Source organism: Acanthopagrus latus, chromosome 17, assembly GCF_904848185.1.
Source record: "Acanthopagrus latus isolate v.2019 chromosome 17, fAcaLat1.1, whole genome shotgun sequence".
NCBI classification, from domain to species: Eukaryota; Metazoa; Chordata; class Actinopteri; order Spariformes; family Sparidae; genus Acanthopagrus; species Acanthopagrus latus.
This window is the reverse complement of record NC_051055.1, coordinates 3,627,987-3,641,439: the sequence shown is the minus strand read 5'-3', so window position 1 is coordinate 3,641,439 and position 13,453 is coordinate 3,627,987. Positions and strand designations below refer to the sequence as shown.

The following is a 13,453-nucleotide window of genomic DNA, read 5'->3' as shown; positions in this document are numbered from 1 at the left end:
TCTTGCAACTTATCAGAGCAAAGGTCCAGAGAGATGCATTGTGTGTGAGTTTAAAATCCTGGGCACAAAACTCCAAGCCCTTAGAAAACTTCCTGCCATGCCTCTAGACCCTGGTTTAATTGTAATCTCACATCAGTACTGTCACTAGAAATATTACTGAAAAGCAAACCTTTCATAGCATCAACTGCCATGCTGTTCTAGCATTAGCAGCAACATTTAGCAACATTAACATTTTATAAAAAACAAAGAAAACAAACAAAAACAGCTAGATTCCATCTGATAGGTGTCCAGTCTACCTCTGCTCTGTCACAATTCCGTCACTCTAGTCTATGTCTTAACTTCCACTGGGTTCGCTGCTCCGTCCGGCATTCTGAAGCAGATAAGCAGGACTTCAATTTTTGGCGGATGTCCGAGCACAATGAAGCAATTCAGCCAATTTCAGCACAGAGCAGCCAGGAAGTCACACACCGAAACAACATATCATCCAGTTACTTTTCAAGATAAAACACTCTGTGTTGACGCCAGCACAAAAATCTAAAACAATAAACAAGTACAAGATCTTCTTCTAATCCCTCAGTTGGGAACACTTTGTGTTTTTTGTGTTTATAACCTATAATCTTTATGCCTATAACTGCGGCCGCGTGGGATTATGTAATTATTGCAGGAACTCCTTGGTCTCACAACTCCAGCTGTCTGGCAGGGCTGTGTCGTGCCGGAATAAAATGCAGCTGGTGGGATGACAGAGCAAAATCTTACCAGAGACGTAACGCAACAGACATGAATCCGAAGACATTCAGAAGCTCACAGGAAGTAGGACTAACCTGTCTGATGGTCCTGGCAACCAGGCTCTCCAGTACTGGTCCTCTGTCTTCATGGAGAAGGTGAACTTCATCCAAGATTAGGAGACGCACAATCTGGGACAGAGCCACATCTCCCACACTCTTCCTGGTAACAACATCCCACTTCTCTGGAGTGGTCACCAACATCTGGAAACAAACATAAAGATGTTGGGAACACTAATTCAATACAATTCACAATAGAATGCAAGTTATTAAATAAAAGTATAGACAGTGCACAACAACACCAAAACAAAAGGTTCCTCAAGACCACTAAAGGAACACTACTGTCTTATGATAAATAGATACCTATTGATCTAATCATGTTAGTAAAAGTCAACGACAAAACAGTGACACTGTTCCTAAAAGGAATACTCCACTAATTTCACACACCCGAGTGTGTGTAACCGTCTTATCAAGTAAGACTACATGTGTGTAAAAGGTGGTATTAAGCTTTAGTATCTCTAGAGGAAGCTGCATGTAATCTGATAAATTGAGTTATACATGTTGTAATGTCACTCAGTGGCTGGGTTGCATCATGCATGACGCTGGCACCAGATTTGAAAACAAAGAAAAATGCTTTCAGAATCTGTCCAGAATGATTCCAGCAGTGTTATAGGAGTGCAATTTTAGACCAGTGGAACTTTTTTGCCTACATTAGCCACAGTTCAAGACTTTTTACATATATGCATTAGTACTCGCCATGACATGCAAATACTCTTTAAAGTGGTCATATTATGCTTTTTGTCTTCTGCCTTTCCTTAATTGTGTTATGTAGCATTTTCATGAATATAAAAAGTCTTCAAAGTAAAAAAGCCCACAGAAAGCACTACTCCTGAACTGCCAAAAATGGCTGGTTTGAAGTAGAGCCTTTACCTCTGTAACTTTAAGTGTGCATCACTATGTAACAGGTGTTATATAAACATATATTTTTATATTTTTAATACAAAATGTATACACCCCAATCGGACAGCAGATAGATAGTTGCTGCTACTGTAGCATTGTTATTTTAGATCACACTACCTCACTTGACATGACCCACCCTATTCTGCCTCTGATTGGCTACATCCTACCTATGAAATGCATGCAAATGTATTCTTCCAGGACCCAAATAAAAGTATGAAACTGAAATTTAGCACAATATGACCTGAAAATTGGTCAAATGTACCCTTCCCAATTCATTTCAATGGATTAAAATAGCAAGCTAATACCAGTGTTTTCAGTCTGTACACACACAAAACTCAGTGCTTTTAGTTATTTCATACCAAGGCACAACCACTTTGGCAGGTGTTGACTATTTAACTAACAACACTACAAATCTTTCACTACTGTACTGTATGTCTGGATTTAAACAAATTGTATAACACATAATCAATTGAACATTAACACATTAAACAATGACAAAACAATATACAGAATACAAGGCAGGATTAAGGGGACGCTCCACCAATTTTCAAACCCTTGAGTTTAACAACTCATTTTGAGTGCTAATCGGTCTCTGAAAACTACTGTATTGTGTCTTTTATCTAGAGGTTTGATATCATCCATCATCTCAGCTTGGTGTGGAGTAGAAGAGAAGTCCTGCATTGCAAACTGTTAAGGTTGGAAGACTGTGGCCATTTATTAGACAGAGTGGCTCTACTGAAATAGAAAACACATCAATGCACTTGACAATGTCACAGTCACATGGCTGTCATTTGTCCTATTGTTTGGTTGCTAAATTTCAAGAAGGCGGGTCTTATCTAATATGAGTCTGAAAGAGAGCAAAAAAAAAAAAAAAAATAGGAGGAAGGAAACACCCACCCAAGACATTTCTTGTTCTGAGGAGTATACAATGATAAGCCCACTCCTAAACTTTATTGCTTTAGTTTGTGTCTGTGTCTGATGCTAACTGAACGAGACAAACTGAAACCAATGCCACACTGTGAGCCATCTGCGCACAGTTTGTAATTTGATTTGTCTAATTCTGTCTGTTAAGGCCTCATATAAACTTCAAGTGAAGTTAAGAATGCAGTTCTTCACTGGATGTATTTTTGCTCAGACTTTGACCCTTTTTTATCATCCATCTCTTGTGAGTTTAAGTAAGTCCAACATGAAAATTCCTTCAATACACTTTTAAAGCTTGTTCAAAAATATATTAGTAAAAGTCAAGCTGCTGTTTGCGTTATTTTGCCAAAACCCTTTGTATACAGTTCTGCAATTCTCTATGGATTTACCAAGAATATTGAGATTTTTGGGGAGATTACTGCTGAGACAAATTTCGTCCACAATTTTCTGCTCATTTAACTGAATGACACATATTGTAAAACCCAGAGCAACCCAACGAAAATCCCTGCAGAATACTTTGTCAGATTCAAGGCCCATTAATGCCCAATTGCCCGTAACTCCGCTCATTACAATGCAGACAGAAGCACCTAATCATAACACCACAATGTAACAGACATACAACATTATTCACATCTTGTTCATTAAATTACATTCATTTTGCAGTCCACAGTCTGCTTATCGCATGTATGTCAATGTCCCTCTGTGATCCACTACATCCACAAGTTAGGACAAATTGTCACATTTGGGTAATAAGGTACATCATCATACATTCTGTTAATCATGGCATTCCTTTATATTGGAGTGTATCAAAGCATCTCACCTGTATTAAATGTCAACGGACACCGTCTTTGCGTGCTGCTCAGTGTCTATAATTGCGGTACAATTTCATTCTCTCCCTTTTTTTTTTTTTTTCTCCCAAGAAAAACAAAACAATGCATAATTAATGGTGTGTGAACTGTTTGGCAACCTGTCCGTGGGTGTGCAAATTCCTATTAAACTCTTTCTGTAAAAGCAGTTCATTAAATCCTCTCTACTTTGCATTTAAATCAATCTATCCAGCCATTAGAGGCTGGCACGCTCACAGAAGAGGAAGCGCCTGCTCCTAATTGGAGCGACTGGTTAATCTAAATGGAGGCTCTGGCAAATGAAGTACAGGCCAAAGGGCTTTCTTAATTAGCTCAGAAATACACACAAGGAGATGTAGAGAAAGCCTGCCATTGTTTGGCTGAACAGTGCTATTTATCAATAGATCACAGCAGGGCTGAAATCATCAAATTCATCTAAATCCACTCATTTTTAGAATTTAATAGAAACTTCATAGAGGAAAATGTTTCTTAAATACGGCAATTTAATCAGAGAATGGGTCCATAAGTGTGAACACTGCTGCTTACCTCTGTGAGCGTTAAAGAACAAGCTCCACAGAGGTGAGAGTTACTCGTAATAAGTAATCCATCATATCCTTGTGTCTGTTTTGGTCAAATAAACACTATTGTCATGTGTTACTGCAGTTGCAAGATGAGGAAACTTTGCTCATGGTGCATTCATGGACCATTCACCATGAAGTATGCCAAAAACCACCGACAACGTTCTCATTGTAATCTTTAAACAAATTTGACACTGTCCATGGACCCACCAACAGAGACATTTCAGAACCGAGCTCACAATTTGAAAAATGATAAATTCTTTATGCAAATAGCCTCTGATGATTGTATTGATTCCTTTGTGAAACGGAAGCAAAGCAGTTTTCTACTCAGTACTTCAAATAAAATGGAGAAAAAGCCTTCTCAAGTCTGAGAAAACTAGGACGTAAAGGGATAAAATGTGCAATGTGATGGGACTTCAATTCTGAGTTTTTTAGATTATAAGCCTCTATTTTGCACTCATCTTATGGTGCATGGTAAAACTTGTTAAACTATAAATGTCTTAAAGAAAACAATTGTGCTGCACAGTGCAGTGTGTCCCAACTGGGTTTCTTTGATGATTAACGACCTATGGCTAGGCCTAAGGCTCAGAGCAGACTCCTCATCAGTCCAAATACGTAGAAGTCAGGACAAAGTTGGCTTGACAATCTGGGCAACTGCAGGTGCTTTGGGCTTCACACTGTATGTCCATGAAATACAGTATATAGGTAGTCAAGTGCAGATTGTGTAAATTAAAGATCATTTAAAGATGAATTAGCATTTATTAAAATCTATTTCTAACATGAGTGATTGATTTACTGATGTGTAAAACAAACACCGGCTCTTTTCGAGATCAACAGGTGGCTGCTTGTACAATTTTGTTCTTCAGAGACTAGATTCTTGAACACAACCCTAGCTTCAGGCAGGAACTGCACATAGATGATTTATCGTGCGCCTTCACATTATTTTGATGTGTGAGATGTAGAAAGTTACGTCAGACATTTTTTACATTACTGCCACTGCCTGGCAGGTATGTAGATGAATGTCTGTTTTTTTTCCCTTGTTAATTCTTTGTCAGAGCCATGCTCAGCATGGAGGAGACACCAGTGACATTTCCTGCAGCACTTACAGGAAGGCTTGTGAAAATATGATTAGTTAGAAATCTTATGATGGTGGATTTTAAGGTGTGCCATTTATCAAGGCAGATTATTTGTAAAAGTACATACAGTATGCACATTTGACAAATTCCAGTTTCGTCATACTTATTTGGGAGGTATACACTCTACACTATCTGTAAATCTTTACCATGCCAGCAGAACTGTGATATTAGCGGACGAAATGTTAACGAACGGGGTAGATTTGTACCAGGCAACGCACAGCAGAACTGTTTTGTTTGTTTTTTTTTTTTATTTACACAACCTTACAAATTCCTGATCACATTATCAATAACTTATGCATACAAGTTACTGATTTGCACTGTAGACTAACTTACTTTATGCACAAGAATTATTCATTCATGTCCTGATTACTCAACTTGTGTGCATCGATCAAAACATTTGTGTCGTCAAACAACCGTACTTCATTTGTGCACATAAATTAATCTGATTAGTATCTTAGCCCACTGTAACATCAGGGACTGACGCTGTTATCATCAGAAGGGGCACTATGTGGTTTTGTAGTGTACAGTAGTAGTGCGTTGTCCTTTATGGTCAGTTTGTTGATTCAGTTAATTAAGTCATGAAAACAAAGACAGTTTGATTATTTAGTTTGTTTGGGCAGAAAAAAATCAGCCAATGAAGATCTTTCTCTTCTCATTAACATTGCTTCCTCAAAACTACATAGAGCTCCTTAAGGTAATTATAGTAAATGGGATTATTATTCAAAGCAGTTTTGATTTGACTATGGATAAACTTAAATCACGATGAACAATGGGGTAGGAAATACCTCTATGTGGTATACCACAATACCATTCACATTACATTGCCCACAGTAACAATAATTCATGATATCTGTCTAATTGAATAACACAAAATACCTCTCAATTGGCAAAGTGCAGGAGTTACATATCGTTTTATTGAGATGTTTCAAATAATTGGACATAAAGAGATGGAACAATGTATAAAAATGTACATAGTCTCTTAGTGGCCCTCTGTGTCAGACACTCTTAGTGTCGGAGGAGCAAGTAATAAGTGATATTCTATTTATTGCTGTGAATCCTTTTCATGTTAATTGAAGTGTAGTGGGCAGGAGTGCTCAGTAGTAGGGTCAGCACAGAAGTGTGCAGCCATGCAACCCACAGGGCGTGATGGACCTCGCCAACTTTAAGCACTTATGACTAATAGCTCATGTTGCTGTGAGTCTATTTGACAAGTGATCGACATGATGACATAGAAGCAATATCAAAAGGGATACTCTAGGTCTTTACAGTAAGTGCCATGACTCAATATAGCCTGACATTTCAGTAATGGCTTGAAATCACTGTTTTTGAGTTGCTTTTCATGGGTTTTGCCTGTAAACTTCCTGTCACCAACAGTTTTCTTCATTAGTGTCCTTTTGTAAAATTTTACGAGGGCAAAATTGGCTGAAACACATCAGCAGTGATTTCTATTTCTCTGCATGTGACTCGACTTTACGAAGATATGTTGACACACTCCTCTCGTCCTCCCTTTGCAAGAAAACTGTCTGGCTGTCAGGCATCTCCTTCTTGGATGTCATTAACTGATATTTCCTCTCTGGACAGAGAGGGAAGAGGGCCTGGAAGTCCCAGGATGCCACCCGCCCGCACACTGGCATCCGCATGGCAGCATCCCTCCAAACCCTTTTCTGTTTCCATGGTAACTATCGCAGCCATGGAGAAAGAAGGATGTGGGAGGAAGAGGTAGGTGGGAGGACGATGGACTGGGGACGTTCGAGAAAGACATTTACTGGATTGCGATATGTGAACAACTAACGGTTTATCAAGGCAAACTGTAATCAAAACCTTCTCAACACAACATTGTCATGTACAACTGTGTGTTTGTGTTTGTGTGTGTGTGTGTGTGTGTGTGCATGTGTGTGTGCGTGCGTGCATTTTCGCGTGCGTGCGTGGGTGCGCGCATGTGTGTCCTTATGTTCAGTCATGAAAACAGCAGTCACAATTAGCTAAATATGAGAAAACATGTGACTGCAATGAGAACTGCTCTTTTTTTCTTATTCAGAGGGTTTTAAGAGGAAGGGAAAACTAAAAGAATACAATTTTTACACAGGAAAATTATTACATGATTGACAGACAATACTACCCTGCTCAAAAAAAAAAAAAAAAAAATGGAATAAATAATGATGGTAAATCAACTAATTTATACCGAATCAAATATGTCAGCCTACCAAGGCATGCAGGATAAATATCAGTACAATGGTGGGAAATTTATATTATTGGCTAATGATGGCATCTGTGAAACTCTAGCCAATAAATAGATGCCATAACACAAAACCAAAAGACTTGACTTAACAGGCTCAGCATCTACACAATCAGATAAAATAGGTGGTTGTATGCACCATTAGAGTTGGTTGCATTACCCATCAATAAAGATAAGAATGTACCAAGCATTGCTGGGGCTTGGATCCTTCATGACTGCTTTCCCCTCTACACTTTGCAAGTGGTTGAAGTCGTGCCAGTAGCCCCACTCTACCATACACATCAAAAGGGCACGATGAAAGAAGCCTTGAGGACTTTGAGGAGAGACACAAGACAACCAAGATTACAGTGCGTGGCGTCACTTTGGCCTGTTAAAAGTGGACAGCCTTTCTCACTCAACCACTCTGTGTAAATGTACGAATGCTTACACAGTCAAATGGAAGGTTGAGAGCGAGAAAGTGAGTGAGACTTAGTGAAGAGATGGCGGCGTGCTGCAGAGAATCTGACTAATCATTCTCTTTGTGAAACTCTTTTCACATGAACTGATAGAAATGCAACTTTAATACACCTGCAGATTAACTGGCATTGGCCTCATTTCATAGGAATAAACCTCCCGCTACCACCACCACCCCCTACATGCACCAAACCCAAACCTTTTCTATATTCCTAAGTCCCACATGGCTTATAACTTTAACTCGAAGCAAGGCAATCTCTCAAATCCACTTCCTTTGGATTTAACAGATATGCATGTTTTCTCAAGCTTCTCAGTCTCATAGTTCAGTTTTTCAGGCTGGATCTACCAACCCTCGTTTCCCTCTGAGCTGGAGGAGCCAGGATCCCTCACCGAGTATATGCTCAACGTGCTTTCATCCCCTTTTCTTTGGCCTCATTGTAATGAACCAATCCTCCTTCTACAACAGAGAGGGAAACTCCTGCATGTGGGGGTTTCTCTCTAAAATATCTGAGGCTGAACTTGCACGTTCCATCATCTGCTGCTCAGTACTTAAATACTTGAACAAGCCACTGATTGCTCTGAAATAAAACATCTCATTGACTGACAAATTGAACTCAACGACTGAACATAATTGGCTAATTTTGTTATTGACACAATCATTCTCATCACTTTTACTGCTTAACAAAAAGAGCATATTGTTGAAGAGTGGTTAGTGAGTCCTATTTAGAGGACGGAGAGGATCATTAGCAATGAAATGACATAATAGTCCTGATTTTTTCGTTATAGGTTAATCTACGTCAGCCCGGTGGAGAGCTCAGCACGCTGCACCTTAATAAAACATATGCAAATAGATTAAATACGAGCAAATTACCAAAACCTCTCCATCAATTTGACAAAGTGTGCAGCACCTGAATACATTTTTAGGAAAAAATTCCAAAAGAAACTCAAGGTAGTACCAAAGACAGTAAAAGCTCAGTAAAAGTGCTTAGACATGTTTAGAAATGAGCAACTGTCACATCTCACCTTTCAACCTTTGATGTTAAAATACGCCTCACCACAGACTCTCATACACCTTTCCAATCAGAAGTGAATATTCAGTTTTGTTTAACAATACTACTACTTGATACTACTTGAACATGGAGTGATAAATAATGTGTAATGAAAAAGTCAAATTGTCTAGCTACTTCCCTTTCCAACTCTACGATGCATACTGTAAGATCACAGAGGGATATGTGAAAGAGATGGTACCTTTCATACCTGGAACAGGTAACAAATGAACAACACAAAAAAGATCAACTAGAAGAGTGAATAAGAAAGAAGGAATGAAGAATCTTTATTTAAACTGCTAGTGTGCATGTAAGCACTCCCGAGGGAGCAGTGGTCATTGGTTATGCCCAGGGACCAACTTCAGATCTCAGACAATGGGGGATGTACCCACTGGAAAGTCGTGCAAGCAATCCCAGTACTGTGAGGTAACAGTGCTAACCACTGCGCATGTAAAAGAGCCTGACCCATGATTCAACACGACCAATACTGGATCAGAAAATTGTTCTTCTTAAAAGAAATATCAGTATCAGTATATACACTGATCATCCTCAAATTTAGAACCACCTGCTTGATATCGTGCAGGTTCAACTTGTGAAGCGAAAACAGCTCTGACCTGAAAAGGTGGAGGGGTCCTGGTCTGCATGTCGAAGTGTCCTTGGGCAAGATACCGAACCCCAAACTGCTTCTGACGTGCTGGTCGTATGTGCTGTATGTTGTGTGGGGCCTTCAGGGATCGAAAACTCTACTGCTCACTATGTCTGTCAAAATTTTTAAGCAACCAAAACTGAGGGATCAAAAATGCCAAGGAAAAAAATGTCAAGTTGGGCTTGTAAATCTAGCGCGTCAGAGAGACTGTAGCTGCCAGTTTTGATGCAGAGATCATACCATCTCACCTCTTTGTCGTCCCTGTTAAAAAAATATATATATATTTCAAGTCTCTTTAAATATCAGAGTCGACTGAAAAACGATTGAACGCTGCTGAAACGGAGATAGATTGAAAAGTATCGACGGGCAGCATTCCAAGCTTCAACGCCTGTCATAACATCATGTTGACAGGGTGAAAATTAGTGTGTATGAGTGGAAGTGTTCATCACAGCTGATCACAACTGAAGCCGATAAACACTCACAGATGCTGCCGAGTCATTTGACAAAAGAATGACTGCTGATTAAACAAATTCACATTAAAGACAAAAGCTAGATGTTAGTAGATGTTATTGGATTTGTTCTACAGTGTGAAATGGGCATACAACACACTGATTCATTTCCTTAAATGAACATTAAACATGTCAGCTATCTTCAGTTTTTGTTAATCCTTACTCCAAAACTCCAGCAACAATAAGAAACAGTCTAATAAGAAGTTAACTTATTTAAAAGCTTCCTAGTGATGAGTGAATTGTTGATGAATATCAATTAATCTACATAATATCCATGATATTATGTGGACCCACACTGACATGGCATCAGGGGATACACAAATTGTTCAGAAATGAAAACTGAGGATACAATGACAGAAGGAAATAGAGAACAAAGGTTTCATGGGGCAGCTGATGACTCACTGTAGTGCACAATCTTGCTCAGTAATCTACAGTCAAACACTTGAGATTGTCTCGTGAATTATCTACTGCAGACACAAACAAGCTATAAAGAGGTTGTTCAAGTCACTACAGAAGTATTTGACAAGTGAAGACCCTGGCTGGGTGACACAGAATATTTGTCAGTAAAAGAAGTTGTCCCCATCTCTAGATTATCATTAGCATCTGGACAGCCACTCTGTGGGTCCTATCACACAGGAGACTACAGCAGAACGTCACAGTCAGATAAGGAGCTGCCGTGGTCAGCTAGAAAAAAACAAACAAACAAACCGGAGAAACAATGTGTTTGCAACTTAACCTGAGCATGGTGGCTACTGTGTCGTGAGGTCTTTTGATGTGAGCCTGCACTTATCTCTATTCAGTGTATTACCTGCAGTAGATGACTGTCAGCTCCCCCTTGTGTAGAAAGCAGACCATCATACTGCTAAGGTGCTAAGTGTAGCCTGTGTTTCAAATTCTTTTTTTATTTTTTGGTCCTTTTCATTGTCGCCAAACAGCCGCTGAACTCCAAGACAAACAGCAGATCTGCGGTGTCATACAATGCACAGCAGTCACTGCTGAGCTTGTGCATAGCTATAGATGTTAAAGATGTTGTGCAGTTGAGGGAGTGTAGTGCCACAGAACACAGCTTTTCAGTCAAATGGTCTAAATCAGACAGATCCTGATCTATCAGTGTGGCTAACCTAAGTTACCAGAGGACAATATGAAAGATCTACTGACTCATTAAATAAAGTCTTCAATGTGTGGTGTTGCATTTCAGCTTATATTGACTGAAGATAAACAGCAACGTTATATTCTAATAATGTGTATTCATTTGTTTAGAAGCTAGCAGAGGTATTCTGTACTTCAGGCAAGTTTATCCCTATACTGTGTAAGTTAGCACAGCAGATGTGAGGCTGGTATCAACTAGTAGCCACAGACTGTCAGCCACAACTTCTTTTGATACTGCAGGCACATGCTACTATGGCTAATGCCTTATTTAAGTCACAGTGCACCAGGCTACATATGATTGTATTTCCAGTCCAGTGGGTCCAGGGTCCAAAATTAACGCTCAATCTGTCAATGTCCGGTAAAGCCTTCAGGTTTTATATAGCTGATACAATAGAAGAATCTCTGTTAACCACTTGCTAGTCATCACACCTAAACCACACCTGTAACTGCCAGTCGATCCTTATTTAATGCTGATTGGTTGGAACCACTTCAATGTGCTGTCACTTACCTGCAGACTCTGTTTACGATTACCAACTAATAAAGACTGCTTGCCCTGGCGGCCAAATGGGCTTTCTCACTTTATCTGCAGCGCTGTATATAGGTGCTGAAATTAAATTAGCAGATTGTCAATCAACAGCCCCTTTATCAGCCAACTGTTTAAATAAAGCAAAAAATACATTCATCTTTCTCAGATTCTTACTTGTGAAGATTTGTTTCTTTCATTCATCCTTTCAACTGATAGCAGTTTCTGTGCATATTCTAATTACTGCAGCGCAAAACACCTCAATTATTGCAGGTTTGAGGGTTGTCAAATGACGAAAGATTACCCAATACGACTAACGCTGATATTCAGTTTAACATACGGGCACAAATGCAATTTTTTTGTTATGAGATGGTTATGTATTTTATGCGTATTCGTTACCAAATTGCAGATTTTTGCCTGAAGTAATTTGCAGAATAAATGATGAAATGGCACAATCCATTCCACTTGGGGGTGCTAGAGAATACACGGTGCATGTGTAGCAGAGGGAGCCTGGAGGAGGGACCCCTTTTTGTACCTTCAGTTTCAACTTTTTTTTTTTTGGGAGACATAACATAGAACTCATGGTGTGTGTGTGTGTGTGTGTGTGTGTGTGTGTGTGTGTGTGTGTGTGTGTGTGTGTGTGTGTGTGTGTGTGTGTGTGTGCGTGTTTGTGTACCTGTGTTCGTAGGATCTCTCCTTTGGTTAGCTGCATGTCTCCAGTGAGTTCTTTAACAGTGATTCCCAGTGGCTCCAGTCGCTTACTGAAGTAATTAGTCATCTCAGCTGCCAAGGCCTTCATTGGAGCAACATACACTATCTACAGAGAGAGACAGAGAGAGGGAGAGAGAGCGAGAGAGAGGGAGAGAGGACACAGAAATAAATAGGATACAGAACAGACAGGGGTGGAGTAGGGAAGGTAGAAGATGGGGATGGGTGCAGGAGAGTGGGACTGGAAGGACACTGTGGTGATAAATGAGCAAACACAGGTGGGATCATTTGTTCCCTGGCAACCAGCACAAATCACAATTTATTGATAAATATCATGCCAGCCACTTGCACGGGCAAAGTTTAATGGTGATGTATGAAAAGTGTCTACCGTCACTGACTGGCACTGTGTAACACTGCGTGTGAGCCAGTGTGTGTATGTGTGTGTGCATCCGAGCCTTCATGAAAGACAACACAGCCTTTTGGATGTCTGAATTATTTATCTGAGTGTGAGGTAGGATTTGACACTATTGGTTTATGAAGACCTGTACCAATATTTTTAGACCAGGCTGCCAGTAGACTTCTAGTGCATATATCTAAGGTTCTATTTCCCTACTGTTGCTGGATTTAATTTTGACTACTTTCATCTGATGTTTTCTAAATCAAGTATTTATAAATCTGGAAACAAATAAATAAATAAATAAATAAGAATAAAAATACAACTTCTGAACAACACTCAAACAATGAAACCTAACTGTCCATCAAACACAGTTAGGATGGTGGTTATCTCACTCAGTTTCTGGGTGTGTGTGTGGGGGTGTGTCCTACACCAACACAACATTATTTACCAGAGTTGGAATAGATCACAATTGTTATGACGATATAGCAGTATTGAATCACATCATGATGGCAATTGTGTGGATGTTTGCTTTTGGTGACAGGTAGATGTCAATACAACATGATG

At 39.5% G+C, this 13,453-nt stretch overlaps 1 protein-coding gene across 3 annotated transcripts in view; it reads right to left on the bottom strand.

Annotated features, from left to right (window-relative positions):
• The window catches only part of ascc3 (activating signal cointegrator 1 complex subunit 3), a 142,396-nt gene that overhangs the window by 71,948 nt on the left and 56,995 nt on the right, over window positions 1-13,453 (bottom strand). For all 3 annotated transcript variants that reach the window (XM_037073937.1, XM_037073939.1, XM_037073938.1), the window contains exons 10-11: window positions 12,461-12,601; window positions 822-986 (exon numbers count right to left, since the gene is read on the bottom strand). In XM_037073937.1, coding sequence (XP_036929832.1) covers window positions 822-986; window positions 12,461-12,601 — 306 coding nt within the window. The remainder of the gene's footprint in view (window positions 1-821; window positions 987-12,460; window positions 12,602-13,453) is intronic.